General features: G+C 41.1%; 1 protein-coding gene across 5 annotated transcripts in view; it reads right to left on the bottom strand.

The window, feature by feature from the left end:
* Nucleotides 1-27,938, bottom strand: part of LOC126188926 (uncharacterized) — a 136,776-nt gene that overhangs the window by 78,465 nt on the left and 30,373 nt on the right. For all 5 annotated transcript variants that reach the window (XM_049930643.1, XM_049930642.1, XM_049930645.1 and 2 more), the window contains one exon: nt 13,415-13,531. In XM_049930643.1, the coding sequence (XP_049786600.1) occupies nt 13,415-13,531 (117 nt within the window). The remainder of the gene's footprint in view (nt 1-13,414; nt 13,532-27,938) is intronic.

Below are 27,938 nucleotides of genomic sequence, written 5' to 3'. Positions count from 1 at the left end.
CCAGTTTGTGCAACATGATACAGTGAAACAGTAGACCAGCCAGTGAATCCATGCCAACAGGCAGGTCGGTTTTGTTAAAATTGCTGTGGAATTCACTCAAAGCTGTAGCCCTACATATAATATCAACCACGGTAAACTTGGCTATAGCACAGTGTGTAAAAGGCAGGTGCCAAGTTTACTATCTGATGACCACAAGTGTGCATGGAAGACAGTGATTCTGGAGTAGAAGTCTGGATGCACAGTTATCAAACACAGAGTAAGAGGGATTGATGCAGTGGAAGCATGCATTGTGTCCCAGGCATCCACTGTGAAAGCCAATCTGACAATCTCTTCGAATGCTGAGGGCCATATAATGTTTCACGTTTAGAAGGGCATAACTGTGGCTAGTTCTAACTATAGTGTCTTGTTGTCATGGCACTCAAAGCCAGATCTCTGATTGAATCGCTAGGGACTTCTGCTATAATGTATACATGCTCTCATACTGAGCATACTGAGGATACATTACACCATCTGAAATTTGACATTTTGAAATATCCACTATGCAGCAGATTTGGCACCATCAGATTTCCACTCCTCTTGGCTTCTGAAAGAACATTTGAGGAGTCAAAATTTTGCAGATGACAACGAGGCTATGAGGATGGTGCAAAGATCATTCTATCCCAAACAAATGAGATTTTTTCTGCCATGAGGACCCGTGAAAACCTGTGAACAGATGGACCAAGTGTGTAGTAAGGCAGGAATCATTTCTATATATTCATTAAAAACATTATAATAAAATGCCTGGTATTTCATGGCATGCCCTTGCATTTTAGGCAATGTAGTATGTCTATATTTGCATGTTTATGACGATTACTGGGCTGATTGATACATAAAATGGTTATCAGTTTTTTTTTTTTTTTTTTTTTTTTTTTTTTTTTGACATCTTTCACATCCTTGAAAATCACTTCACTTAGCATCCACTGAACTAACATTAGTTCTGATCACATCAAATGTTGTCTAATTATATGTATTCTGTGTGAAGTTTTTTCCGGTATCCCCAAGGATCTATGGAATTAAAAACAAATCCAATCTAATATCACATATTAGACCAGAGGAAAAAGTAAATGATGTATTATCTAACTAAGGACATATCGAGCCATCAAAGTGATATATACAGCTACGTCACTATGCATTCCAATAAATATACAAAACATCCAGAGTGTTGGATGAGCAGTGATAAATAATGAAGCAATTATTACCCTAGCACACCCCAAATGCATTCCATCAGAGACAGGTTCATGAACCTCGCAAGCCATAAAATCTAAACCACATATCATAAAGTTTCTTGGATATGTTGATAATGGCATTGGATAATCCACACAGAAATAACAGCAAATGGAACAGCAGCAGTTGGCAACATATACCACTGCAATGTTTCTCTGATCTAATGAGACAAACGTGCTGTCTACAGATGTTCAGAGTATCAAATTCATAACCTCTTCGTAATTTTGTCATTACTTTTTTAGTTATATTCATGACCTATCAAAAATGTGTGGTACAGTGACAAAAACGCTCTTTTATGAACTTGAAAGCTGTTGAAGTGAAAGCTGAATGTTATAATTCTTATATCACTTGTCAGCATGAATAATGTAACTATGTATGACAGGTTGTATACCATTCATCAAATGCTATAGAAACATTTAAATCTCACATAGGATGGGGTACTGACTATTACAAGATACATTTATCCTCACTTCAATTAAAATACAAATTGTTTTAACATGCAGCAAGACTAAAGGAGAGCCAACCAGTTGCAATAAATGATGGTTTTCAAATAACCAAACCGATAGGTCATTGGTCCCTTGTTCCTATTTTGACTATCAATGGTTCAAATGGCTCTGAGCACTATGGGACTTAACATCTGAGGTCATCAGTCTCCTAGAACTTAGAACTACTTAAACCTAACTAGCCTAAGGACATCACACACAACCATGCCCAAGGCAGGATTCGAACCTGCGACTGTAGCAGTGTCACAGTTCCGGACTGAAGCACCTAGAACCGCACGGCCACCACGGCCGGCTTTTGACTATCGATTTCAAAGGATACTTCTCAACAATTTTTAGATATAGACTTTGCATAATACCTGTGCACTCATTTCTGAAGGTAAGGATACCATTTTCAATGTAGTTCTTGCTCACAGCAATCACACCAAATCAATTATCTAGATAATCACAATGACTTGGTCTACATGCTTGGTAACATCAACAGCAAATAGCAAATCTTTGTACAAAATAGGGAAGAATGAGTCATTTTAATGATACTTCATTAAAAATTCCTCAAGTTCAATTGATAATGATACATGAATCTCAAGTTTTGCACAAAGTAACTTGTCTTCTAACTGATGTTTAATTTTTTTCAATATTTCTACTTTCACTTGATCTTTTATGTACTTCAGCACCATACCTCTTCAAATGTGCAAATAAGTTCAAGTGCTCTCTTTCAAATGTGCAAATAAGTTCAAGTGCTCTCTTCATGACTTGTGTATTTCCAACCCATCTTATAGAACAACATTAGAGAGGAGACTTGGAAAACCCAGAGATATTTGAGAAGCTTGCCCGCCTTGAATGAAAATCCCTCATAAACTACCAGATCATCCTAAGAAATTCAGGAACATTCCAACCACTTTTATTATGAGCAGCTTTCAAAGCTCCATTCCATTCACTACTTGAAGAGATTAAGTGCCACAATGAACATTGTGGTTGGTTATCTTTTTCACTGATTAGAAAAGCTTAAAAATCATGCAAAATCTTCAAAATCACATTTGGCCCATCCAATGGTTATGATTTCGTATGACAGCAGGAGCACTTTCTCGGTTATCCCATATACACTGACAGCCTATTTGTAAGTCAATCTGGTGATCTGACCTGTTGTGCTGCCATTCATGAACAGCATTCCATGGGGTGTTTCTCAACAGGATAATGCTTGCCCACATACTGCTGTTGTAACTCAGCATGCTTTAAAGAGTGGGGACATGTTGCCTTGGCATGCTCGATCACCAGATCTGTCTCCGACTGAACACGGGCGGGACATCATCGGACAACAACTCGAGCATCATCCACAAACAGCATTAAGCATCTCTATATTGACTAACAATGTGCAACAGGCATGGAACTCCATCCCACAAACTAACATCCTTCACCTGTATAACACAATGCATGCACATTTGCATGCTTGCTTTCAACATTCTGGCATTTACGCTGGGTATTAATACACCAGCATTTCACATTGGCAAAGGATATCTCACACTTTCATTAAGCTGTGAACTTGCAAAGTTAATTTCTTTAATGTGTTACATAGACAAATGTATTCCCAGAACTTCATTACTCTACATTAATTATGTTTTGGTGTTGTTAACTTATGTCTATCAGTATTTGCAATTGTTTACGAAGCTTGTGTTTATTTACTCTGTTCCCAAGTGATGCAGGCATGTGGCCAGTTGAATGTTTGAGTGCTTTGGCAATTTTCTGCCAATTTCAACAATTTAACCTTTCACCAGGGACAATGTTTAGCGAACACCCAGAATTGTGTGTACCTTTTACAACGATAAAAGTTTGCATAGTTAATTATGAATTTCAAAGGTATACATATTCATTGTACTTATTCTGTTTTATTTCATTTACTTATATGTGGTTATTGAGACACTATTAACATTCTTCTTCTGACAAAAGTGGTATTGCCATCACACAACTGTCTCATTCTGAAAATTCTTTTGAAAGTCCTACCTTTCAGTGAAACTGTTTGCTTTATGGCAGGTGTTGGTCTCCAAGCATTTTAATTTCCATTTGTTCATCCAAGTGCTTATAAATCAAATTACTTATAATTCATTTCACTCACAGTAAATTGTATTGTTATGTTACTTGTATTGTGTAACACATTGAAATCTCATATGGAATGAAGAAATAAAGCTTTAAAGAAAAACAGCAGTCAGCAGCAGTCAGAAGGCGTTGAGCTGTACTCATTTGCCAATGTTCATTGCCAACCGTGCAACATACTATTAACTAGTGTTGACTGCATTGTTGTCTGCTTTGTCACTGAACTGTGCTGCTTCTATTTGTGTTTTGTTGCACTATTTCATTTGTGTTCCATTGCATAACATGTCAGTATGAACAGTGATCTCAATTTCAATACCCCAAAGTAATTATGCCCTCCACCTTTTCCCGCAACAAACAGTGTACCCTCCCTGCTCCTCCCACTCAACAGATGCCAAGTTATAGTCTGCAAATAGTAATAATATGACATGGGAAATGTTTTGGTTAGTGAGAAATTGATTTTACTCTATTGTCCTTAACACCTTTAAAATGAAATTAAAATTGCAATAGTTTTATATCAATTATTAAAAACCTTTAAGGAACTGTCTTTCCAAAAAAGATGTGGATTAAAGAGATTTAAACAGAAGTGGGAGTGGACAGGATTAAAAAAACCGCTGTTCCAAATGATACTCCACCAGGAACATATGAGATGGCAGCACAGTCATGGGCAGAGCTGCCATTTATATGTCATTTCCACTAAGTGTATACACCATATAAATTTTAATGAAGCTACATCTCCAAATTTCTCTGTTCACACCTGCCCCTCAAGATTGTGAACCAACGTGGCTTGCACAGATGGACAGACAACTCCCCTACAGATAACAAAGATTTTTAAGAGTGAATCTTTATTGACTAGTGTATACAACCTTTTTGGGGATAACAATAATTTGCTACTCCCTTCTAGAACTGCATCTGACTGACACACACACACACACACACACACCCCGCATCTTGTGGTTGTGCGGTAGCGTTCTCGCTTCCCACGCCCGGGTTCCCGGGTTCGATTCCCGGCGGGGTCAGGGATTTTCCCTGCCTCGTGATGACTGGGTGTTGTGTGCTGTCCTTAGGTTAGTTAGGTTTAAGTGGTTCTAAGTTCTAGGGGACTGATGACCATAGATGTGCTCCCTGCCACCGTTGGATAAGCAGCTGCAGCAGCAAGTCATATACTCCTAGCTCACTCATTTGTTACATAGTTTAATTCTTAATTTCTTTGCGTGTTTTTGGTACTTGCATTGTTTAATTCATAAATTTCGGGCGTATTATAGTATTTGAGAGTTGTAGCATCGCGTTTTAGTTCCTGAATAGTGTAAATTCGCGTAGTCGTCTGTCTTCTGTTTTTGTTTTGAACGGCCAGTGTCGGTTGGTCAGAGTCAGTGTGCTCCCTGCCGCCGTTGGATAAGCAGCTGCAGCAGCAAGTCGTATACTCCTAGCTCACTCCTTTGTTACATAGTTTAATTCTTAATTTCTTTGCGTGTTTTTGGTATTTGCATTGTTTAATCCATAAATTTCGGGCGTATCATAGTATTTGAGAGTTGTAGCAACTGCTGTGTTCGGATGCAGGCTGAGTTGGCATCCCTTCGCTCCCAGCTTCAGGCAGTGTTGGCTTTGGTCACACAGCTTGAGGCTGTTGCCATTGGGCATCACTGTGGGGGTCCGGATGGGGGTTTGTCGGAGACGGCCAGCTCGTCCCATGCATCCCCCGATCGGACTACGACTGAGGTTGCCCGGGATACTGCCCGCATTGAGGCTGATCCCTCACCTGTGGTAGAGTGGGAGGTCGTCTCAAGGTGTGGCAGGGGGCGAAAGACATTCCGGAGGGCTGAACGGAAGGCCTCTCCAGTTTGTCTGACGAACCAGTTTCAGGCTCTGTCTCAGGCTGATACTGATCTTCGGCCTGACATGGCTGCTTGTCCTGTTCCAGAGGTTGCCCCTCAGTCTGCAAGATCCGGGCGGTCGCAGAGGGTGGGCTTACTGGTAGTTGGGAGCTCCAACGTCAGGTGCGTAATGGGGCCCCTTAGGGATATGGCAGCAAGAGAGGGGAAGAAAACCAATGTGCACTCCGTGTGCATACCGGGGGGGAGTCATTCCAGATGTGGAAAGGGTCCTTCCGGATGCCATGAAGGGTACAGGGTGCACCCATCTGCAGGTGGTCGCTCATGTCGGCACCAATGATGTGTGTCGCTATGGATCGGAGGAAATCCTCTCTGGCTTCCGGCGGCTATCTGATTTGGTCAAGACTGCCAGTCTCGCTAGTGGGATGAAAGCAGAGCTCACCATCTGCAGCATCGTCGACAGGACTGACTGCGGACCTTTGGTACAGAGCCGAGTGGAGGGTCTGAATCAGAGGTTGAGATGGTTCTGCGACCGTGTGGGCTGCAGATTCCTCGACTTGCGCCATAGGGTGGTGGGGTTTCGGGTTCCGCTGGATAGGTCAGGAGTCCACTACACGCAACAAGCGGCTACACGGGTAGCAGGGGTTGTGTGGCGTGGGCTGGGCGGTTTTTTAGGTTAGATGGCCTTGGGCAAGTACAGAAAGGGCAACAACCTCAACGGGTGCGGGGCAAAGTCAGGACATGCGGGGACCAAGCAGCAATCGGTATTGTAATTGTAAACTGTCGAAGCTGCGTTGGTAAAGTACCGGAACTTCAAGCGCTGATAGAAAGCACCGAAGCTGAAATCATTATGGGTACAGAAAGCTGGCTGAAGCCAGAGATAAATTCTGCCGAAATTTTTACAAAGGTACAGACAGTGTTTAGAAAGGATAGATTGCATGCCACCGGTGGTGGAGTGTTCGTCGCTGTTAGTAGTGGTTTATCCTGTAGTGAAGTAGAAGTGGATAGTTCCTGTGAATTATTATGGGTGGAGGTTACACTCAACAACCAAGCTAGGTTAATAATTGGCTCCTTTTACCGACCTCCCGACTCAGCAGCATTAGTGGCAGAACTACTGAGAGAAAATTTGGAATACATTTCACATAAATTTTCTCAGCATGTTATTGTCTTAGGTGGAGATTTCAATTTACCAGATATAGACTGGGACACTCAGATGTTTAGGATGGGTGGTAGGGACACAGCATCGAGTGACATTACACTGAGTGCACTATCCGAAAATTACCTCGAGCAATTAAACAGAGAACCGACTCGTGGAGATAACATCTTGGACCTACTGATAACAAATAGACCCGAACTTTTCAACTCTGTAAGCGCAGAACAGGGAATCAGTGATCATAAGGCCGTTGCAGCATCCCTGAATATGGAGTAAATAGGAATATAAAAAAAGGGAGGAAGGTTTATCTGTTTAGCAAGAGTAATAGAAGGCAGATTTCAGACTACCTAAGAGATCAAAACGAAAATTTCTGTTCCGACACTGACAATGTTGAGTGTTTATGGAAAAAGTTCAAGGCAATCGTAAAATGCGTTTTAGACAGGTACATGCCTAGTAAAACTGTGAGGGACGGGAAAAACCCACCGTGGTACAACAACAAAGTTAGGAAACTACTGCGAAAGCAATGAGAGCTTCACTCAAAGTTTAAACACAGCCAAAACCTCTCAGACAAACGGAAGCTAAACGATGTCAAAGTTAGCGTAAGGAGGGCTATGCGTGAAGCGTTCAGTGAATTCGAAAGTAAAATTCTATGTACCGACTTGACAGAAAATCCTAGGAAGTTCTGGTCTTACGTTAAATCAGTAAGTGGATCGAGACAGCATATCCAGACACTCCGGGATGATGAAGGCACTGAAACAGAGGATGACACGCGTAAAGCTGAAATACTAAACACCTTTTTCCAAAGCTGTTTCACAGAGGAAGACCGCACTGCAGTTCCTTCTCTAAATCCTCGCACAAACGAAAAAATGGCTGACATCGAAATAAGTGTCCAAGGAATAGAAAAGCAACTGGAATCACTCAACAGAGGAAAGTCCACTGGACCTGACGGGATACCAATTCGATTCTACACAGAGTACGTGAAAGAACTTGCCCCCCTTCTAACAGCCGTGTACCGCAAGTCTCTAGAGGAACGGAAGGTTCCAAATGATTGGAAAAGAGCACAGGTAGTCCCAGTCTTCAAGAAGGGTCGTCGAGCAGATGCGCAAAACTATAGACCTATATCTCTGACATCGACCTGTTGTAGAATTTTAGAACATGTTTTTTGTTCGAGTATCATGTCGTTTTTGGAAACCCAGAATCTACTATGTAGGAATCAACATGGATTCCGGAAACAGCGATCGTGTGAGACCCAACTCGCTTTATTTGTTCATGAGACCCAGAAAATATTAGATACAGGCTCCCAGGTACATGCTATTTTCCTTGACTTCCGAAAGGCGTTCGATACAGTTCCGCACTGTCGCCTGATAAACAAAGTAAGAGCCTACGGAATATCAGACCAGCTGTGTGGCTGGATTGAAAAGTTTTTAGCAAACAGAACACAGCATGTTGTTATAAATGGAGAGACGTCTACAGACGTTAAAGTAACCTCTGGCATGCCACAAGGGAGTGTTATGGGACCATTGCTTTTCACAATATATATAAATGACCTAGTAGATAGTGTCGGAAGTTCCATGCGGCTTTTCGCGGATGATCCTGTAGTATACATAGAAGTTGCAGCATTAGAAAATTGTAGCGAAATGCAGAAAGATCTGCATTGGATAGGCACTTGGTGCAGGGAGTGGCAACTGACCCTTAACATAGACAAATGTAATGTGTTGCGAATACATAGAAAGAAGGATCCTTTATTGTATGATTATATGATAGCGGAACAAACACTGGTAGCAGTTACTTCTGTAAAATATCTGGGAGTATGCGTGCGGAACGATTTGAAGTGGAATGATCATATAAAATTAATTGTTGGTAAGGCGGGTACCAGGTTGAGATTCATTGGGAGAGTCCTTAGAAAATATAGTCCATCAACAAAGGAGGTGGCTTACAAAACACTCATTCGACCTATACTTGAGTATTGCACATCAGTGTGGGATCCGTACCAGATCCGGTTGACGGAGGAGATAGAGTAGATCCAAAGAAGAGCGGTGCGTTTCGTCACAGGGTTATTTGGTAACCGTGATAGCGTTACGGAGATGTTTAACAAACTCAAGTGGCAGACTCTGCAAGAGAGGTGCTCTGCATCACGGTGTAGCTTGCTCGCCAGGTTTCGAGACGGTGCGTTTCTGGATGAGGTATCGAATATATTGCTTCCCCCTACTTATACCTCCCGAGGAGATCACGAATGTAAAATTAGAGAGATTAGAGCGCGCAGGAGGCTTTCAGACAGTCGTTCTTCCCGCAAACCATACGCGACTGGAACAGGAAAGGGAGGTAATGACAGTGGCACGTAAAGTGCCCTCCGCCACACACCATTGGGTGGCTTGCGGAGTATAAATGTAGATGTAGATGTTAAGTCCCATAGTGCTCAGAGCCATTTGAGCCATTTTTGACACACACACACACACACACACACACACACAACAAAATTCCTGGCCAGCCACCCAATTTCATTACTTTCATTACCACGAGTTCATATTCATTACTTTTTCATGACTCTCATGAACTGTAGACACTCTGACAGACCAGTCCCAGTTACAAGCTGTAACAAATGTTTTCCTTAAAATTGTTGACCCCCTGAATGCAGAAGTATAACACTCATAATTCTGTGTTGATTTGTTACACTGTCTGTTGCTAGGAACATTTTCAGCAACATTAGATCTGTGCTGGATAACTGTTATATTCCAGTGTTCAGTTTGATACTCTGTGCACCAGTGATGAGACATCTTAAATGCTAAAGAAAAAGATTGTATGGGACCATATAAAAAGCCGCAAATCCGCCCCCAGAGGGAGGCGAAGGACACTGAGTTTACAAAAACAGCCAACCTTCAGGTAGCAGATACGGGGCATTCAACTAAGCTTGTAGTCAAAATGAAGACCTAAGAAAACAGTGTGTGTGTGTGTGTGTGTGTGTGTGTGTGTGTGTGTGTGTGTGTGTGTGTGTCCAGATGGCACCCTGGAGCTGTCATTCTGCAGGGGGTAGGTGGCCGCCCACCCTCAGGCAGACAATCAACAAGTTCATTACCTGGGATCTGTATATGGCCAGGAATCCAAAGAAAATCACCTGAACAAGCAGCATTACCAATATCAGCCAGAAGATCGTGGATGGCAGAGACCAAGGGGTGGTGGGAAAAACTCCCACCAATAGCGTAAAGACGACTCACTGATTCCATATATAACAAAGCATGGGTGAGTGAGGACTGTTTAATGAAACAGAGGGCCCGAAAAGCGGCCATCAATTTTGCAGTGAACACCACACATGAGGCAGGCAAGAAGACAACAGAGGATGTGATACATGTCATCCTGAAACTTCCGTAAGAGTTTCAGAACAAACAATGGAACACCTTTGGTGTGATGGAGGCTTTCGGATCCCGGAAGAGATCTATCTGAATCCAGGGCCGAGGAACTAACTAAGCGAGGTGGTCAGGAGAGAACATGGGGAAGAGGACAAGTAGGGGAGATGTAAGTTATGGCAGAGAGAAGCGACGTGGAGCCCAACCAGTAAAACCAACACATGGTGGGCGGCAGGTAGGCTAAAAGAATAGAATAGGAGGTGTGCACAGGTGAAAAGCAGATAGTGATGGCATAGGACACGACAAGCTGGGACCACTAAATCGAATGGGGAGGGATCCCAGCATCAACCAGAAGACTATCAACAGTGCTAATGCGAAAGGCACCATAGGATAAATGGATACCACACTGGTGAACCGGATGAAAGATGAACAATGTCGAAGGGGCAGCTGATCCATAAACTTGACAACTACAGTCCAGACAACAGAGAACTAATGCCAAGTAAAGGTGAAGAAGGGTTGAACGATTTGTGCCCCAAGAGGTGTGGGCAAAGGAGCGAAGGACACTGAGTTTAAGAAAACAACCAACCTTCAGATAACAGATATGGGGCAACCTACTAAGCTTGCAGTCAAAATGAAGACCTAAGAAATCGAACTGATGGACCATGGTCATGTGTTGGGTGTCGAGGTAGAGCTCTGGATGAGGATGGCGATAGTATGGTGACAGAAATGGATCACCCTTGACTTAAGGGGAGAGAATTGACAACAGTGTGAGACTGTCCACATGAAAGTACGCCGGATGGCATCCTGGAGCTGTCATTCTGCATAGGCCACTGAGTGGGAGCTATCCCAAATACAGAAATGATCCACAACAGGGCAGGGGTGACCAATGTTCTGGCAGATGCCACAAGTCCATTAACAGTGTTGAGAAATACGGAGCTCTGTGGAATGTCATTCCCTGGGTCTGCAGAGAGCTGACAACAGTGCCCACCTGAACTCTGAATGACTGGTAGAACAGAAAGTGGTGAACAAAACTCAGGAGGCGGCCCCAAAGACTCCATTCGGGGAGTGTAAGCAGGACGTGATAGCACAAAGACCATCCCTCCCAAAAGCTGCAGTGGTAAGGTCCCGAGATTCAAGGACCCAATTAAGCCGACAAGCCACCATCCATTCTCGTAACTTGCAGGGGACATTGGTCAGCCTGACTGGGCAGTAACTTTCAAGAGACGATGAATCCTTGCCAGGCTTAATGACAGGAACCACAATACTGTCTCTGCATTGAGAGGGGAAAATGGCTTTGAGGCAAATATGGTTAAACACCTGAAGGAGATGTTGTCATTGTGGAGGATTGAGCTGTTGAAACAATTGGTTGTGGATAGAATCAGGGGCAGGAGCGGACTCATGGGGAGAAGAGACAGCAAGAAGAAGCTCCCATTCATTAAAAGGTTCATTGCAGGATTCCACCTGACAATGGGTAAAACATGATCAGGAAGCTTCAGCCCACTATTTCCACAGGACAAAAGCAGCTGGATAGGAGGCTGACACTGATGCAGTCACAAAATGGGTTGCGAGTTGTTCCGTGAGAAGTGATGGATCTGTACGAAGGCCACATAGAAGGGCAAGGCCCAGAATGTAAGACCGCCGCTGACAATCTCAGAGGGTGCAGAGGGAGTCCACACCCATGATGAAGGGACAGAAGAACCTAGACAGGAGACAAAGCGTTCCAAACACACCTGCTTGCTCTGTTTGATTAAGTAATGGGATTTGGCATGAAGAAATTTAAAGATAATAAGACCGGCAGAGAACGGGTGCTGCTTAAGATGTCGCAAAGCATGAAGACAATCACAGATAACAGTGGCAATGGCCATGCTCCACCACGGAACTGGTCGATGGTGAATGGGGCCTGACAAGCAGGGAGAAGGTGAATTTTTGAAATAGAACAAGATCTAAAGCCAACAACAAGATCTAAAGCCAACAGATTCTCCTGGTTTCTTTCAAAATGTCCAGGGAAGCATACTATGAGAAACCAGTGACTTATGTCCAACATTTTTTACTCTTTGCTTCCTTGATTTTTGCTGGAAGGTCATCATAAAGGAAACCAACTCTAAATAATGAAAAGTGTGATGACACCACATGAGTACTAAATGGAATATGCTAAATTACAGTTACATGATAATCCACACAAATCTAAAGGTGTCAATTCCACTACATGCTTAGGGATTACAATTAGGAATAATGTGAATTAGAACGATCACACAGATAATGTTGTGGGGAAAGCTGTCATTCACTGGAAGAACACTCAGAAGAAGCAAAAGGTCTATTAAAGACACTACCTACACTACACTTACCCATGCTCTTCTGGACTACTGCTGCACAATGTAGGATCCACATCATACAGGATTGAAGGAGGACATCAAAAAAGTTCAGAGAAGAGCAGGTCGTTTTGTATTATCATGAAACGGGGGAGGGGAGCATCAGGGCTATGATACGTAAGTTAGGGTGACAATCATAAAAAAAAAAAAAAAAAAAAAAAGAAATGTTATTTTCAATGTGACAGGATCTTTTCACAAAATTTCAGTAACTAACTTTCTCCTCTGAATGCGAAAATATTTTGTTAGTGCACACCTACATAAGGAGAAATGATCATTGCAATAAAATAAGAGAAATCAGGGCTTGCACTGAAAGATTTAAGACTTCATTTTTCCCACGCACTGTTCAAGAGTGAAACGGAACAGAAACAGCTTGAAGTTGGTTGGATGAAACCTCTGCCAGGCTGTTAAGCCGTTAACTCTGAATTGCAAAGTGTTCATGTAGATGTAGATGTAGATGCAGTTCAAGTTGCATGACTAATACCTTTGTCTGAAAGGTAATCCCATTCAGCTTTGTATCATCAGTTCTTATAATGTTAAATATTAATACTGATATTCAGAAATTAAACTTATCACAGGTCTGTTTGCAGAATATCCACAAACTGAACTCCAGTGGTAGACTGAACGAAACTTGTTTTCCTTGAAAGTGGTTGTTGGTGGGCATCTGCAAGAAGAATTTCTTTCATATACAAATTTATTCAAGAAAGGGAAAACTATGGCCATGAGAAGAAAAGAATTTCCCAATGCCAAATGCTCTCACTCATGGCATTTCTTCAGAAATATCATTTCACACAAATTCTCACATTGCTTCAATTGGTCTATCTGTTTCATCCAATAATCCTATACTTGAAAATAGTTAAAAACATTTATGTACCCAACCAGAGTGGTCACTTCTTTACTTTGATCAGTTTCTTCATCATCAGAGTCACTTGTTTCTACCAGCTGATAGCTCCAAAAATGGTCAGCTTGATTCACAGCTCGACGCAGCTCCCTGAAAAAGAAAACTTGAGGGTGCGTAAAAATAGTTTGATTTCATACAGAATAAAATTTGATTTCATTCATACATATTAAACAGAATGTAATGGTTAAGGATGAATTACCTCTAGACTACAAGAGCAATACTGCACACAGTATCTCAATCATAATATGACACTGTTCTCATGATTTGCAACGCAAGTAATTTTTTGTCCATATATCATGCCATTAGTATTTGCTAACATAATGTCATATCAGTGTATTCTTCACTCAGTTATACACTTCCAAACGGAAGCAAATCCAAAGTTTAGGTGAGCTGAAGCCTAATATTACCACTGCCAAAAGACATACAGCAGAATCCTGAATAAGGCATTCAACTTATTTTCTCAACATTCAGGAAGTTACAGTAAATGCTTTGTAAAGGACAGCCTTGGTCTTAGGGTCTATTCTGAGTGTGGGCAGATCATTTGTACCTTCAGGGTTGTGTGCAGAACAGTTGACACCACATTAAACGCTACAATTTTTAAAAGTCAGTGCTTACTGAACGCAACTTCACCAACAAGCATGGATTGATTTTTATGAAAATAAAAGTAACAAACTTCAAAATGCCATTTTCTGTTTGTAGAGCATTCACTCAGATTACCGACTTTGGCAAAACTATGTTGGCGTCTTCAGATCTTATCCATTAAACTTCAAAGTACCATGGCTATGTGTGCAAAATGCCAGGCATAATGGTATTGCACACAAGGACTGTTTTACCTTTTGCATGCCTATACTATGTTATGCATGTTAATGGAATTTCTATTTATTATGTGTGACGAATTACTGTACACATGAACAAGATGCTGTGATGTGTAGTGCATAAGATCCAAAGATGGCAACATAGTTTTGCCCAAACTGGTAACCTAAGTGGTCTTCTAAAGTGATCATGGCATTTTGAAGTTTGTTATTTCTGTTTTCATATTTAAACTGCCCCCACAGTGGAATAATGTCACGCACATACAAGATTTATTTTTGATGAGACAAAAATCTTGTCCTATGCAACAATCTATTTGGCTTCGTTATCATGGAAACTACTGCAATGAGACTAGGTGACAACTTTCACTGGGACACGATTGTACCCTTAGCAGTGCATGTAAGTGGGTGTTTGATGCTGAGAGGCTATAAGGGAATACATTGAGTGGAACGTTTTTCAATGACATCAGTGGCACTCCTCTGCGGACATTCTCATAATCTCCTGGACTTTATTTTAACTCCTATACCTTTGCATTACAGAACCATGATATAAGTTATAAGCCTGTTGCATATAAAATACAACAGCACTTCCATTGTCTTTGGTAGTATGTGTTAGTTTCTATAGATGAGTTGATATAAGCTGATCCCTGACAGTTGCAGTGGGGTGGGAACAGTAGTTTCCGGGGCTTTCTCAACCAATAATGTAATGCAATTTTGTGAATGTCTCCATTTTGTTGTTTTCAGAGCTCTGTAGACAGCTACTGTTTTGACCTGCAGCTGTCAGAACTTTTCAGATGAAAGCTGGCAAAACGGCTGTGAGCTGTCAGGGATCTACTTACATCGTCTCAATTATAAGCCTTTATATGATGCCACAACAGTATATATCCACCAGCTCTTACACATAAAATATCATCACTACATCAGTTACAATAGTCAGCTTGTTACAATAAGCATGTAGAGGACTCAAGTTTAAAAGAATAGCTGACCATGCACTGGACACGTATGTACCCAGTAGAACAGTTCATAATGGGAGGTAGCCCCCATGGTATACAATCACTGTAAAGAAACTTCCAAATAAACAGAGATTAGCATATGGCTGTCAAGGGAGCAATGTGTGATGCCTTCAGTGACTACCATAGCAGAACATTGTTAAGTAATCTTTCATAGAACCCAAAGAAATTCTGGTTGTGTGTAAAGATGTGGCGCACAGACAGGAACTGAAATTAAGGGCAGCAAAGCAAAAGCTGAAATGCTTAACTCCATTTTCAAATGTTTTACCAAGGAAAACCCAGGGAATTGCCCAATTTAATCCTCATACCACTAAAAATATGAATGAAATAAATATTCGTGTCAGTGATGTTGAGAAACAGATGACATTTTCGAAGAAGCAGCTGAGTAGCACCTTGTTGTAGTGGTTATGATACTACACTGTTGCATGGAGGGTCATGAGTTCAAAACTCACTTGGACTGTACAATTTTAATTTCTATATTCCGTTCAAGTACATTCTAGAAGTATCCACAAATTTCAACAATCATTGTACTGGAATGTTCTGTAGTTGTATATACAGGGCGGTCCACTGATCGTGACTGGGCCAAATATCTCATGAAATAAGCATCAAACAAAAAAACTACAAAGAATGAAACTTGTCTAGCCTGAAGGCGAAAACCAGATGGCGCTATGGTTGGCCTGCTAGATGGCGCTGCCATAGGTCAAATGGATATCAACTGCATTTTTTAAAATAGGAACCCCCATTTTTTATTACATATTCGTGCAGTACGTAAAGAAATAGGAATGTTTTAGTTGGACCACTTTTTTTGCTTTGTGATAGATGGCATTGTAATAGTCACAAACATATGGCTCACAATTTTAGACAAACAGTTGGTAACAGGTAGGTTTTTTAAATTAAAATACAGAATGTTGGTACGTTTGAACATTTTATTTCGGTTGTGCCTATGTGATACATGTACCTTTGTGAACTTATCATTTCTGAGAATGCATGCTGTTACAGCGTAATTACCTGTAAATACCACATTAATGCAATAAATGCTCAAAATGATGTCTGTCAACCTCAATGCATTTGGCAATACGTGTAACAACATTCCTCCCAACAGCGAGTAGTTCGCCTTCCGTAATGTTCACACATGCATTGACAATGCGCTGACGCAAGTTGTCAGGCATTGTCAGTGGATCAAGACAGCAAATATCCTTCAACTTTCCCCACAGAAAGAAATCCGGGGACATCAGATCCGGTGAACGTGCAGGCCATGGTATGGTGCTTCAACGACCAATCCTCCTGTCATGAAATATGCTATTCAACACTGCTTCAAACGCACGCAAGCTATGTGCCGAACATCCATCATGTTGGAAATACATTGCCATTCTGTCATGCAGTGAAACATCTTGTAGAAACATTGGTAGCACATTACGTAGGAAATCATATATTGCACTATTTAGATTGCCATCGATAAAATTGGGGCCAATTAACCTTCCTCCCATAATGCCGCACCATACATTAACCCACCAAGGTCGCTGATGTTCTACTTGTTGCAGCCATCATGGATTTTCCATTGCCCAATACTGCATGTTATGCCGGTTTACGTTACCGCTGTTGGTGAATGACGCTTCGTCGCTAAATAGAATGCATGCAAAAAATCTGTCATCGTCCTGTAATTTCTCTTGTGTCCAGTGGCAGAACTGTACACAACGTTCAAAGTTGTCACCATGCAATTCCTGGTGCATAGAAATATGATACGGGTGCAATCGATGTTGATGTAGCATTCTCAACACCGACGTTTTTGAGATTCCCGATTCTCACGCAATTTGTCTGCTACTGATGTGCAGATTAGCCACAACAGCATCTAAAACACCTACTTAGGCATCGCCTTTTGTTGCAGGTCGTGGTTGAAGTTTCACATGTGTCTGAACATTTCCCGTTTCCTTAAATAACGTAAATATCCGGTGAATGGTCCGGACACTTGGATGATGTCGTCCAGGTTACCGAGCAGCATACATAGCACACGCCTGTAGGGCATTTTGATCACAATAACCATACATCAACACGATATCGACCTTTTCCGCAATTGGTAAATGGTCCATTTTAACACGGGTAATGTATCACGAAGCAAATACCGTCAGAACTGACGGAATGTTACGTGATACCACGTACTTATATGTTTGTGACTATTACAGCGCCATCTATCACAAAGTGAAAAAAGTGTCCAACTAAAACATTCATATTTGTTTAAATACTACATGAATATGTAATAAAAAATGGAGGTTCCTATTTTAAAAAAATGCAGTTGATATCTGTTTGACCTATGGCAACACCATCTAGCAGGCCAACCATAGCGCCATCTGGTTTCCCCAGCTAGACGAGTTTCGTTGTTTGTAGTTGTTTTGTTTGATGCTTATTTCATGAGATATTTGGCCCGGTCACTATCAATGGACCACCCTGTATACTGTATGTGTTTTGGCCAGAGGCAGTTCGCTCCGCACTCTTGTATGTGCAAATGCTGAATAAACCTTCATTAAGTGAAGTTAGTGTTCGTCATTCATCTAATTACACCTTATTCTATGTGACATTATTCTGGTGCAGAAGCTGGGTATTGGAACTTGTGATAGCCCACATTATCGATGACACAGTGGCTCACATTAGGCCACAACAGAGCTGCCATTTACGTGGCGAGTAACCCGAGTTGGAGCCATATTCAACAGATCGCAATCTATCAGAGACAGAAGAAGAAGAAGAGGACATTACAGTGACAGCAACTGTGTGCCACCCCATGAAACATTTCTCTGGCGATGATGGCCAAGATCCAAATAAGTGGCTGAAGGTACATGAGCATATAGCAAAATTTAACAAGTGGGATGACACTGCGTGTTTGGCTAATGTATTTTTCTACTTGGAGGGAACTGCCAAGCAATGGTATAAGAACAAAGGAGCAATTCACAAGCTGAGAAGTATTTCAGGTGGAATTGCACAAGTACTTCAGTGACACACAAGCACAGAAGTGCAAGGCTGAAGAGAAATTAAAGTGCAGGGCACAGCGTTCAGGAGAAACTACAGCATACTACATTCAAGACATCTTGGAGCTGTGTAAAATAGTGTTCTCAGAGACATTTGATGAACATATAAAAAGACTGAGGACTGTTTGTAAGTGTCTCCAACAAGGCAGACTGAAACTTAATCCAAGAAAGTGTCTCTTTGGAGCAAAAGGAATCAAAATACTTGGCCACCTTGTGTCAAATGCAGGTGTGAGGCCAGACCCAGAAAAGGTGAGGTCTATAACGTAATTTCTTAATCCTAAAAGTATTAGAGATGTGAGAATCTTCCTCGGATTATTTTCTTATTACTGTCATTTTATCAAACACTTTTGTATCAAAGCCAGGACATGCCAAGAGTTGCTAAAAGCTGATGCTAAATTTATCTGGGGTGGTGCTCAACAAGATTCTTTCGATGTGCTGCGAAAAGCTCTGGCGACTGACCCTGTACTTGGTCTGTATGATAAGAAAGCACCTACACAACTACACACAGATGCCAGTGGATATGGGATCAGTGCTGTTCTGGTGCAAATTTTGGATGGAAAAGAGAAGGTTATAGCCTATGCTTTTAGGACACCTACAAAAGCCGAGAGAAACTACTCAACTACAGAAAGAGAACGTCTTGCTGTGATCCGAGCCATGTGCAAATTTCCACAGTATCTCTATGGAAGGCCATTCACAGTTGTTACAGACTATCATTCACTTTGAAACTTCCTGGCAGATTAAAACTGTGTGCTGGACCGAGACTCGAACTCGGGCCCGACGGGTCGTGAGTTGTGCTTGGGTAGCTCAGTTAGTAGAGCACTTGCCCACGCAAGGCAAAGGTCCCGAGTTTGAGTCTCAGTCCAGCACACAGTTTTAATCTGCCACGAAGTTTCATAACAGCACACACTCCGCTGTAGAGTGAAAATCTCATTCTGGAAACATCCCCCAGGCTGTGGCTAAGCCATATCTCCGCAATATCCTTTCTTTCAGAAGTGCTAGTTCTGCAAGGTTCGCAGAAGAGCTTCTGTGCAGATTGGAAGATAGGAGACGAGGTACTGGCAGAACTGAAGCTGTGAGGACGGGTCGTGAGTCGTGCTTGGGTAGCTCAGTTGGTAGAGCACTAGCCGCAAAAGGCAAAGGTCCCGAGTTCGAGTCTAGGTCTGGCAAACAGTTTTAATCGGCCAGGAAGTTTCATAACAGTGCACACTCGGCTGCAGAGTGAAAATCTCACTCTTGACCATTCAATTTGTTGGCTGACAGGTCTTAAGGATCCAACAGGACGACTCGCCAGGTGGGCACTGTGTCTTCAAGAGTATGACATTTCCATAGTGTACGAAAGTGAAAGAAAACACCAAGATGCTAACTGTCTCTCAAGAAACCCTGTGCAAGACCCTCAAGACTTTGATGAAGATAGTGACTGTCTCGCTGCACTCCAGGATCTCTCTGCTGAGCAGAAGGAGGACGCCAAGATATCTCAAATTATGCTCACCTTAAATCAGTCAGAGGATGTGACTTAAATCAGTCAGAGGATGTGAAAGGACAATTTACAGTAATTAATGGATTACTTTGCAAGAAAAATTTTGATCCGTTTGGAAAGAGGTGGCTACCAGTAATTCCTAAACACATGTGCTTAGATGTTCTACAGAAATTCCATGACACACCTGAGGCCGAACATTTAGGATTTATTAAGACCTATGATAGACTCGATTTTTCCGGCCAGGTTTATTTAGGAGTGTCCGTCACTATGTGTCGCACTGTAGAGAGTGCCAGAGGAGAAAGGCAGTTCTTCAGAAACTACCTGGCCAACTCATGCCAATTCCACCAGCCGAAACGCCTTTCCAGTGTGTTGGAATTGACCTCCTCGGACGATTTACAGCTTCTGCTAGTGGCAATAAATAGGTTATTGTTTGCACTGATTATCTGACATCCTATACCATTACAAAAGCCGTGAAAACAGCTGAAGTGTCTGAGGTAGCCAAATTCATCATGGAAGACATTGTATTAAAACACGGTGCCCCAAGGTTGTTAATTACGGATCGAGGGAAAGTTTTTCAATCGAATCTTGTGACAGAAATAAACTGTCAGTGCAACATTACTCAACACACAACAACTCCTACCATCCGCAAACGAACAGGCTTACTGAATGCCTTAATAAGACCTTGGCCAACATGCTATCAATGTTTGTTAATGTTGAGCAGAGCAACTGGGATGAGGTACTACCTTTCGTGACGTTTGCCTACAACACTGCCAAACAAGACACCACAGGATTTTCGCCATTTTTCCTGGTACCTGGGCCTGAGGTGACTACAACAATGGATACTGTGTTTCCGTTACATCCTGATGACGTGGACAACGACTACATCGACCAGGTGTTAACCAGAGCTGAGGAAGCTCAGCAGTTAGCTCGACTCCACATGCTGCAGGCTCAAGAAAACGATTGCCAAAGCTATGACACGAGCCACCGCTCTGTTGTCCACCAGCCTAATGACCTCGCTGGATCTTCACTCCTGTTCGGCAGGTTGGTCTCTCTGAGAAGCTCCTCAGGTACTACTTCAGACCTTATAAGGTTGTAAGACAGTTGTCTGATGTTACTTATGAAGCTGAAGATTTCGCAAGACGATGAAAGATCAGAGATATAGTCCATGTCCTTCGAATGAAGCCCCACAAGGATCCTGCCACTCACGGTAAATTTCAAGCTCCAACAATAGGCAACAAGCGGTAAGGTGATGAAGAGCATAGCAGCAAAAGAAGTTCTAAGAAGATCACCGTCAGGGCGAGCATCAGTCATCGGGAGTCGGAGTATGACCGATGACTCATTCCCGGACTAGGACAACGTAACACTGAGATGCTGTTCTCTTAAGCAGGGAGCAATGTCGCAGAAGAAATTGATTAGCACCGTGGTGTAGTGGTTATAATGCTAAACTGTTGCATGGAGGGTTGTGAGTTCAAAACTCACCTGGACTATACAACATTAATTTCTATATTCAGTTCAATTACATAATAGAAGTATCCACAAATGTCAAGACTCATTGTACTGGAATGTTCTGTAGCTGTATATATACATATGTGTTCTGGCTGGAGGCATTTCACTCCACGCTCTTGTTTGTGCAAATGCTGAATAAACCTTCATTATGTGAAGTTAGTGTTCGTCATTCATCTAATTACACCTTCTTCTATGTGGTAATATCATTAAAACTGAACAAAGTTTCAAGGCCCGATGGAATCCCTGTCAGATTCTATACTGAATTTTCAACTGAGTTAGGCCCTCTTCTAACTGTAATCTATGATAGATCCCTCAAACAAAAAACCATGCCCAGTTCTTGGAAAAAGACACAGGTCACCACCGTCTACGAGAAGGGTAGTAGAAGTGATTCACAAAACTACCATCCAACATCCTTGACGCTGATTTGTTGTAGAATCTTAGAACATATTCTAAATCTAAATCTAAGTGATTACTCTGCTATTCACAATAAAGTGCCTGGCAGAGGATTCAATGAACCACCTTCAAGCTGTCTCTCTACTGCTCCAGTCTCGAATGGCCCGCAGGAAAAACAAGCACTTAAATTTTTCTTTGCAAGCCCTGATTTCTCTTATCTCATCATGATGATCATTTTTCCCTATGTAGGTGGGTGCCAACAGAATGTTTTTGCAATCGGAGGAGAAAACTGCTAATGGAAATTTCATGAAAAGATCCCATCACAAAAAAAGCCTTTGTTTTAATGACTGCCACTCCAATTCATGTATCATGTCTGTGGCACTATCTCCCCTATTTCACGATAGTACGAAATGAGCTGCATTCCTTTGAACTTTTACAATGTCACCTGTCAGTCCCACCTGATGCAGATTCCACACCATACAGCAATACTCCAGAATAAGGTGGACAAGTGTGGTGTAAGCAGTCTCTTTAGTAGACGTGTTGCATCTTCTAAGTGTTCTGCCAATGAATCCCAGTCTTTGGTTTGCTCTACCCACAACATTATCTATGTGATCGTTCCAATTTACGTTATTTGTAATTGTAATCCCTAAGTATTTAGTTGAATTTACAGCCTTCAGGTTTGTGTGACTTACTGCATAATTGAAATTTAGCGGATTTCTTTTAGCATTCATGTGAATAACTTCACACTTTTCTTTATTCAGGGTCAATTTCCACTTTTTGCACCATACAGATATATTATCTAAATCATTTTGCAATTTAGTTTTGGTCATCTGATGACTTTACAAGATGGTAAATGACAGTATCATCTGCAAACAATCTAATAGGGCTACTCTGATTGTCTCCTATGTCATTAATATAGATCAGGAACAATAGAGGGCCAATAACACATCCTTGGGGAATGCCGGATATTACTTCTGTTTTACTCGATGACTTTCTATCTATTACTACTAACTGTGACCTTTCTGACAGGAAATCATGAATCCAGTCGCACAACTGAGGTGATATTCCATAAGCAAACAGTTTGGTTCGAAGACGATTGTGAGGAACAGTGTCAAAAGCTTTCTGAGCTCAAACATAATGTAGTATCTTGAGTAGAATGACATCCTCCATGCCAACCAGAATGGAGTTCAAAACATCAATCATGTGAAACCTGACCCACACTTTTCACACATGACATACTGAAAGTTTTGGTTCAAGGCAATAAGGTAGATGCTGTATTTCTTAATTTCTGTACAGCATTTGACTCGGTACCACATTTACGGTTATTGACAAAAGTATGACCATATGGGGTATTGAGTAAAACTTGTGACCGGACTGAAGACTTTTTGGTAGGGAGGACACAACATGTTATCTTGCATGGAGAGTGGTCATAAGATGAAGAAGTAACTTTGTATGTGCCCGAGGAGATTAGATTAGATTAGAGCAGATTCAGTTTTTGTTCCATACATAAAAAAATGGGATGACTCTCATAGGTGCAGAACATGTCAGAAAGTATAACATAACAAACATAAAACATTTGAATATAATTTACACTACCCATATTATTTGTCAGGAGAACTGAATCAGCTAATATTTATAGAATTAATACACTTTTAGAATGAAACATAGTTACACACTTTTAATAAATTTATCATACACAGAATCCCTAATCTTGATTGCTGTGACCAAGTACTGTCAAAACAGACATTTTTACTTAATCAGGTTTAACAGTTCCTGTTAAGATATTCATCTATAGAGTAGAATGTGTTGCCTACCAAAAAGTCTTTCCAGCTCTGTTTAAACTGTGCTTTATCTGAAACTAAGATTTTATAGGTTGCTGGCAATGTACTGAAAATGAGTGTTCCTAAATATTGGACCCCTTATTGGACCAAGGTAAAGGATTGTAGGTCTTTATGTAGATTTTTCTTACTCCTAGTATTGATACTATGTATTAAGCTATTGGTTGGAAGTAAAGATATATTACTTGTAACAAATTTCATTAAGGAATAAATAAACTGAGAAGCAGTGGTTAGAATACAAAGTTCCTTGAACAGGTTCCTACATGATGTTCTTGAATTTACACTACAAATAATTCTTATTACACGCTTTGGCATGCAAAAAACTTTTGCTCAGTTTGATGAGTTACCCCAGAATACAAACTTATATGAGATAATAGAATGGAAGTATGTAAATTATGCAAGTTTTTTTATATCTCCTACATCTGACATAATTTTCACTGCAAATACAGACTTGTTTAGATGCTTCAGCAATTCTGTGGTATACCCTTTCTGACTGAATTTATTATCCAGTTGTAATCCCAGAAATTTAATATTGTCAACATTTTCAATCTGCAAGTCCTCATATGTTATACACCATGTGATCAAAAGTATCCGCGCACCCCGTCAAAACAAACGTTTTTCACATTAGGTGCATTGTGCTGCCACCTACTGCCAGGTACCCCATATAAGCGACCTCAGTAGTCATTAGACAGTGAAAGAGCAGAATGGGGCACTCCCCGGAACTCATGGACTTCAAATGTGGTCAGGTGATTGGGTGTCACTTGTGTCATATGTTTGTACATGAGATTTCCACATCCCTAAACATCCCTTGGTCCACTGTTTCTGATGTGATAGTGAAGTGGAAACGTGAAGGGAGATGTACCGCACAAAAGAGTGCAGACTGACCTTGTCTGTTGACTGACAGAGACCACCAATAGTTGATGAGGGTCGTAATGTGTAATAGGCAGACATCTATCCAGACCATCACACAGGAATTTCAAACTGCATCAGGATCCACTGGAAGTACTGTGACAGTTAAGCGGGAGGTAAGAAAACTTGGATTTCATGGTCAAGCAGCTGCTCATAAGCCACACATCATGCCAAATGATTGCTTGGTGTAACGAGCATAAAAATTGGACGATTGAACAGTGGAAAAATGTTGCGTGGAGTGACGAATCACGGTACACAATGTGGTGATCCGATTGCATGGTGCAGGTATGCTGACTGCCCAGTGAATGTCACCTGCCAGCATGTATAGTGCCAACAGTAAAATTCGAAGGCGGTGGTATTATGTTGTGGTCATGTTTTTCACAGAGGGGCTTGCACCCCTTGTTATTTTGCATGGCACTATCACATCATAGGCCTACACTGATGTTTTTTAAGCACCTTATTGATTCCCACTATTGAAGAGCAATTCAGGGGTGCTGATTGCATCTTTCAACATGATCGAGCACCTGTTCATAGTGCACAGCCAGTGGTGGAGTGGTTACAAGACAATAACATCCCTGTAATGGACTGGCCTAATGGAGTCCTGACCTGAATCCTACAGAACACCTTTGGGATATTTTGTAACGCTGACTTCATCCCAGGTCTCACCGACCGACATTGATACCTCTCCTTGGTACAGCACTCCTTGAAGAATGGGCTGCCATTCCCCAAGAAACCTTCCAGCACCTGATTGAACATATGCCTGCGAGAGTGGAAGCTACCATCAAGGCTAAGGGTGGGCCAACACCATACTGAATTTCTGCATTACCGATGGAGGGTGCCATGAACTTTTAAGTCTTTTTCATGTAGGTGTCTGGATACTTTTGATCACATAGTGTACACATACTGGAAGGAAATCTCTTACAGGTTATGAACTGTGAAAGCTTAACTTGTGAAAGTTTAATTACAGTGAATTAGGTTTAAGCCATTTATTAATGTCAGTGAAAATTTGATTAGCAGACATTTCTAAATCTGTAATTGACTTGCTACGTATTGCAACATTTGTGTCATCTGTAATATAAACAAACTTAGCACCTGATAATGTAACAGATAATAGGTCATTAATGTACACAAGAAAAAGTAATGGACCTAAGATGGCCTTGAGGAATACCACCTGTAATTAATTCCCAATCAGGGAAGTACAATGGGATCCTTGCTATTTATGTTGGATATTAATGACCTTGTAGACAATATTAATAGTAAAATCAGGATTTTTGCAGATGATGCAGTTATCTATAATGAAGTACTATGTGAGAGAAGCTGCTTACATATTCAGTGGTGCAGTGATTAGCAACTTGCATTAAATGTTCAGAAATTAAAATTTTGCACTTCACAAAATGAAAAAAATGTAGTATCCTATGACTATACTATCAATGAGTCACTGTTGGACTCAGGAAACTAATACAAATATCTGGATGAAGCACTTTGTAGGGATATGAAATGGAATGATCACGTAGGTTCAGTTGTAGGCAAAGCAGGTGGTAAACTTCGGTTTATTGGTAGAACATTGGGGAAGTGCTATCAGTCTACAAAGGAGATGACTTACAAGTCACTCGTGCAACCTGTTCTAGAATATTACTCCAGTGTGCGGAACCTGTACCAAGTAGGACTAACAGGGGATATTGAAAGTATACAGAATATCGCAGCACGAATGGTCACAGGTTTGTTCAGTCCATGGGACAGTCACAGAGATTTTGAAGAAATTGAACTGGAAGACTCTTGAAGACAGACATAAACCATTCCAAGAAAGCCTATTAACAAAGTTTCAAGAACCAGGTTTATGTGATGACCTTAGGAATACACTACAAGCCCCTACATATCACTGACATACGGATCGTAAAGATTAGATTTGAATAATTACAGCAGGCACAGAGGCATTCAGACAATCATTATTCCTGCACTCCAAATGTGAATGGAACAGGAAGAAACCCTAATAACTGGTACAATGGGGGGTACCATTTGCCGTGCACTTCACGGTGGTTTGCAGAGTATAGATGTAAATGGAGATGTAAACATAGAGGAAGTTATCAAAAGCTTAAGTTATCACTGAAACCTTAAACAGCAAGGAAATCTCAAAAAATTGCTCTAACATCTGTTGTTGCCTTATACTAAATAAGACCCCATGATGTACACATTTAACAAGTGACAATTTTGACACTTCCAAGGTTTCAGTTCGAACACATTTTACACTCAAGATAAACATTGTAAACAATATTTCTTTGCTAAGTAACTTTTCTACAGTCACTTTTATATGACAGTTCAAAGACAAGATGAGAAGTTCTCAGCCTGGCAGTGAAACACTGTATTCTTAGGCAAAAAATGTAATTTTTTTGACTGTTCTTCTTTGCCTAATGAACATTTCACCAGTGAGTAAATTCCATCTCTGAAGTGTAATTCTGGGAGGTTAGCCAATCACCCACCTGCAGCTGCCATAAGTACACCTTTTGAAGTAGAGTGGCAGTGCCTGCACACTGCAGTCAACCAGGACAATGTGGATGTACCTGTACATTCTATAGCTCTAAAGAAGAATTCATCTGAAACCTAGTAATGGAATCTTGTTGCTCTACCTATTTTAGATTCAGCACCTCAACTATTTGCTCCCCCAAAATCAGCCTGTATGACTGGTTTGATACAGCCCACCCGAATTCCTCTATGGTGCCAAACATTTTGGAGTAGCATTTGTACTCCTTGTTTTCAGTTACTTGTTGGGCGTATTCTGCTTTCTGTTTCCCACTAAAATTTTATTCTCTGCAGCTTCGTCTAGCACCAGGGAAGTTATTGCCCGATCTTTAAAACATCTTCTATCATCCTGTCCCTTCATCTTTTCCATTAGTTCCTTTCTTCACTGATTGTACGGAGAAACTCCTCACTCCTTATTTTATCAGGCCACCTAATCTTTAACATTCGTCTGTAGGATTACATCTAAAGTGCTTCAGTTCTCTTCTTTCGTAGTTTTCCCACAAGCCATGGTTCACGACTATACAATGCTGCACTCCAAACATACATTCTCAGAAATTTCTTCCTCAAAGAAAGGCCTATGTAGACTTCTCTATGGAATGTCCTTCCCGCCTGTGCTAGTTTGATTTTTATGTCATGGGTTATTTCACTTCCAAGATAAGCAAAATTCCTTAACTTTATCTGTTTTGTGTTCACCAATTTTGATATTAAGCTTCTCGGTATTCTTACTTATTCTACTTCTCATTACTTTCTCCTTTCTTTGGTTTACTCTCAGTTCTTATTCTGTACTTGTTAAACAATTCATCCCATTCAACAGGTCCTGTAATTCTTCTTTACCTTCAATGAGGATAGAAATGTCATCATTAATCTTATCACTGATGTCCTTTCACCCTGAATCTTAACCCCACTCTTGGACCTTTCTTTTATTTCTGTCACTGCTTCTTCAATGAAAAGATTGAATAGTAGGGTTGAAAGACTGCATAACTGTCTTATACACTTTTGAATCTGAGCACTTTGTTCTTGG

Source organism: Schistocerca cancellata, chromosome 5 (assembly GCF_023864275.1).
Source record: "Schistocerca cancellata isolate TAMUIC-IGC-003103 chromosome 5, iqSchCanc2.1, whole genome shotgun sequence".
Taxonomy (NCBI): domain Eukaryota; kingdom Metazoa; phylum Arthropoda; class Insecta; order Orthoptera; family Acrididae; genus Schistocerca; species Schistocerca cancellata.
This window is presented reverse-complemented; position numbering and strand designations above follow the sequence as displayed.